At 52.4% G+C, this 4,912-nt stretch overlaps 1 protein-coding gene across 1 annotated transcript; it reads left to right on the top strand.

The window, feature by feature from the left end:
- Positions 1–4,607, top strand: NONO (non-POU domain containing octamer binding; the record flags this gene model as incomplete). The annotated part of the gene is given in 5 exon segments (XM_073600793.1): positions 1–55; positions 416–518; positions 953–992; positions 2,690–2,802; positions 3,760–4,607. Coding segments are annotated over 5 exon segments (440 nt in total), but the record flags the coding sequence as incomplete, so codon positions are not given.
- Between the last annotated feature and the right edge of the window lie 305 nt (positions 4,608–4,912).

Genomic DNA, 4,912 nt, shown 5'->3' with positions numbered 1-4,912 from the left:
GACTGGAGGAGCTACACAACCAAGATGTGCAGAAACGCAAGCAGCTGGAGCTCAGGTATGACTGCTGATGTATAGAGGTCTGATTTGATGGCATGGTGCAGTCCTCGCGGTGAGCCCCCCCCGCCCCCGGGGTGGTGCAGTCCTTGCGGTGAGCCCCCCCCTAACCCCCCACCCCCGGGGTGGTGCAGTCCTTGCGGTGAGCCCTCTGGGGGTGGTGCAGTCCTTGCGGTGACAAGCCAGCATGGCGGAGAAATAATAATTTTCCACATTGGGGTTCCGTTTTTCATAGATGTAACAAGGGCGATCCTTTCCCTTTTATTCTGGGCGGGGCAGATGTGTCCCCGCCTGCCTTTCTCCGGAGTGTCTCTTTGGTTACCTCGCCCCTCCCTAATATGATTTATTTTTCCTTTTACAGACACGAGGAGGAGCGCAGGAGGCGTGAGGAGGAGACCCGCCGGCAGCAGGAGGAGATGCTGAGACGCCAGCAGGAAGGGTTCAAGAGCAGCTATCCCGATTCTGTAAGAAATCACAATCTGTGTGTAGAAGTGCTCAGTGTATTGGGGGGGGGGGTGCCAAATTTTTTGTTACTGGTGAAAATCCCATTTGGTGTCTGGAGGCATATAGAGAAAAGCCCCTCACTGTTATCCAGACATGATTTGGAATTTTCAAGGGATGCCCCTAGAAGGGACTGTATAGGTAGGAGTATAGATGCGGGGGGGGTATAATGGATGACATAGACAGGATCTGCAGACTAGGCCACAGTCGTGATGTTGGAGGAGGAAAGAGATGGTTTGAACTGTTGGGTATTTCTGGAGGCTTTATTATAGGGGGGGTGATTTGTAGTTTCCTGCTCACTGGAGATCAGCTTTACATGTGACACTACATAAGAACATGCAGGACAGAATTCAGTGACGTGTAAAACTAACTTTTTTATTTTTTTTTTTCCTTTTAGAGAGATGCTGACATGAGGATGGCGCAGATGGCAATGCCAGGTAAACTTATTGGCAGGACAGCTGACAATATTCTGAGTTATTCATCGATCACCTTGTGCCAGACATGACCCTTCCCCCGCCCCCTCTGATCATGCCCCAGCTTTGTATTTCCTTATACCTTGTTCCTGTTTGGAGAATCGGCTCTTGCTGGTCCCTGGAACATAATCCCGAGTAGAACATTCTTGGTGGGAAGAGGGACAGGCGCGGTGCTATAGGGTAGTTCTGGGAATACACCAGAATTAAATCTTCCAAGGACTGTTCGTGTATGGTGTTCCTGCACGCAGGGGCGAACATAGACGGAGCTGGGTGGGTGGAGACGCAGAGGGGCGAGCATAGACGGAACTGGGTGGGGGAGACGCAGAGGGGGAGCTTAGACGGAGCTGGGTGGGGGAGACGCAGAGGGGCGAGCATAGACGGAGCTGGGTGGGTGGAGACGCAGGGGGGCGAGCTTAGACGGAGCTGGGTGGGTGGAGACGCAGAGGGGCGAGCATAGATGGAACTGGGTGGGAGAGACGCAGAGGGGCGAGCATGGACGGAGCTGGGTGGGTGGAGACGCAGGGGGGCGAGCTTAGACGGAGCTGGGTGGGTGGAGACGCAGAGGGGCGAGCATAGACGGAGCTGGGTGGGGAGATGCGCCGAGGGGCGGGCATAGACTGAGCTGGGTGGGGGGGAGATGCAGAGGGGCAGGCATAGACTGAGCTGGGTGGTGGGGAGATGCAGAGGGGCGGGCATAGACTGAGCTGGGTGGGGGGGAGATGCAGAGGGGCGGGCATAGACTGAGCTGGGTGGCGGGGAGATGCAGAGGGGCGGGCATAGACTGAGCTGGGTGGCGGGGAGATGCAGAGGGGCGGGCATAGACTGAGCTGGGTGGCGGGGAGATGCAGAGGGGCGGGCATAGACTGAGCTGGGTGGGGGGGAGATGCAGAGGGGCGGGCATAGACTGAGCTGGGTGGCGGGGAGACGCAGAGGGGCGGTCATAAACGGAGCTGGGTGGGTGGAGATGCAGAGGGGCGGTCATAGACTGAGCTGGGTGGGGGGGAGATGCAGAGGGGCAGGCATAGACTGAGCTGGGTGGCGGGGAGATGCAGAGGGGCGGGCATAGACTGAGCTGGGTGGGGGGGAGAGATCTGTAGTGCTGCGCAGAGGGGCAGGCATTGGCCAGCGATCTGTAGTCCTGTGGAGGAGAACTCGGGCAGGCCTGACAGTACTGCTTGGGTTTGGAGTGCAGCAGAGGCCGCGTTGTCGTCTCAGTACAGGAAGATGAGATTGAGTAATTTTGTTGTTCAGCGTAGAGAGAGGAGCGTGTATTGCAGAGATGTAAACATTTTAATAAAGATATTCCCACTCCAGGTGGTCCTCAGATCATTCCTAATCTGTGTACCTACCTGGGATCCCCGTACCTCCCCTCACTATCTATACACTTTCTATATTACAATTTTTATTGCACGTAGTGTAAGCTCACAAAGCCAGAATGTGGCACGTGGCTCACTACCAGACCCTCTCCTACTCACCCGTCCTTCCTCAATAGGGGCGGAGTCATGATGGTGGTGATGTGCCGCAGTCTGGTTTTGTAAACTTTCACTACTTGCAATAAAGCTTGTTAAATATAAAGTGTAAATGCCTCCTGATTGTATTGCAGAGACATAATGTTGTTTTGCTCGGACGTATTATAATAGTAGCGGTGTGCTTTTGTGCAGGTGCAATGGGAATGAGTAATCGCGCCTCCCTGGGGAACAGCAGTGTGCCTGCCGGAAGCGCTACACCTACTGGGCCCAGCGCCATGATGCCGGACGCGACTGCTATGGGCATGGTGAGTCCATTTTATTACTGAAGGCTTATTTTATTTTTAACTGATAAATACTTACCTGTGTTGGGTTTCCCTTACCCACCTCTTCTGGAAGTCCAACCCCCCTCCTCTGTGTCGGCACCTTCGCCCTTCTCTGGGTGCTAAGGAAGACAAAACCGCGAATGCACCCCTTCCCCGGTGTCGGCACCTTCGCCCTTCTCTGGGTGCTAAGGAAGACACAACCGTGCATGCACCCCCTCCCCGGTGCCGTCACCTTCGCCCCTTCTCTGGGTGCCAAGAAAGACACAACCGTGCATGCACCCCCTCCCCGGTGTCGTCATTTTCGCCCTTCTCTAGGTGCTAAGAAAGACACAACCCACAACCGTGCATGCACCCCTTCTCTGGGTGCCAAGAAAGACACAACTGTGCATGCACCCCTCCCCGGTGTCGTCACCTTCGCCCCTTCTCTGGGTGCCAAGAAAGACACAACTGTGCATGCACCCCTCCCCGGTGTCGTCGCCTTCGACCCTTCTCTGGGTGCTAAGGAAGACAAAACCGTGCATGCACCCCATCCCCGGTGTCGTCACCTTCGTCCCTTCTCTGGGTGCTAAGAAAGACACAACCGTGCATGCACCCCTTCCCTGGTGTCGTCACCTTCGACCCTTCTCTGGGTGCTAAGGAAGACAAACTGCATGCACCCCCTCCCCGGTGTCGTCACCTTTGCCCTTCTCTGGGTGCCAAGGAAGGACACAACATTTCATGCACAATTCTGAGCGGGGGCTGTGTGCTTCCATAGACGCACTCGGCAAAGTTAAGCCACGTAAGTGAGGGGGTTGATGACATGGCAGCAGATGCGGGGGGTGGGTTGAATTTTTAAACTTTTTTGACTTTTAAGCCACTTTATATTTTCGGGGTGTTTTTTTATTTAATTATTTTTTCCCCCTCCTTCAGCAGCGATTGACCTTTTTTTATTCTCTACAGACTCCACCTACAGCGGATCGCTTTGGCCAGGCCGCCAACCTGGAATCCCTCGCCGCTGCGACCAACCAACAAGCCTTCCAGCGTGGCACCACAGCTGCCGATTACGCTGCCAAGCGCCGCCGATATTGATCATTTTTTGTTGTTGTTTTTTTTTTTTTTTTTTATATCCCTGTGATCTTCAGCTGTATGAGTTGCTCTAGTGTGACTGGATTTGTGTTGGTAGCGTTCATCTTGTAAAGGCCGTCTCTGGCGCATTTAAAGAGACTTGTCTGAAATTTTTTTTTTTTTTTTTTTTTAGTCACATTTTGGGGGGGGAGGGAGGGGGCGGGGCACCTGCTGAAGAACACAATCTTTTCAATGTGAACTTTTCCAAGACGATTGCTGATCTCCTCCATCTTGTTCAGCAGGAAAGGCTCTTTCTTTTTTTTTTTTTTTTTTTTTTTTGGCGGCAATGTGACCAATGCCATTGTGCCTCCCTATTCCGTTCTCCTCCTCCACGCGGTTCTTCATCGATCGGCAATCCCCTGGCTGTCCTGAGCTCCATTGGAGAGGCTCACCTTTTTTTTTTGTATATGGTTTCTCCTATACGGACCACACTTCATGTAGTCTTATGTCATTTTATTATTTTTCCATTTGTGCTCTTCTTGCCTGTTTTTTGGATCATTTTATTCCAGTTCTCATGTCAGTCCTGCGGCTTCGGTTACATCTCCTTCCTCATCCTTTCCGTACAGGCTCCTCCTACCTACCAATAGCGAGGATGAGGGGGGGGGAGAGGGGATTAGATTGGTCCCTCAGCAATGTGACGCAGTTCATTAATAAATGGGATTTTAAACCTTTGTTTTCCAGAAGTCTGTCTGTTCTTTTGTATTGAAGTGTCGTCATTAAATCATTGTGTGTGGGGGAGGAATAATAATGTAGCAGGGGGGGGGGTAGGCAACTTCGGCTCTCCAGCTGTTTTGAAACTACAAGTCCCATGGGGCATTGCAGGACCCTGACAATCACAGGCATGACTCCTAGGATCAGCAGATCTCTACTTGGTCTTTAAAAAAAAGAAAAAAAAAATTAAAAGTGTAAATAAATGAGAAAAGAAAAAATAAATTTTTTTTAAGCGCCCCATTCCGCCGAGCTTGCGCACAGGAGCGAGCGCATACGT

Source organism: Aquarana catesbeiana, linkage group LG09 (assembly GCF_042186555.1).
Source record: "Aquarana catesbeiana isolate 2022-GZ linkage group LG09, ASM4218655v1, whole genome shotgun sequence".
NCBI lineage: Eukaryota > Metazoa > Chordata > Amphibia > Anura > Ranidae > Aquarana > Aquarana catesbeiana.
This window is presented reverse-complemented; position numbering and strand designations above follow the sequence as displayed.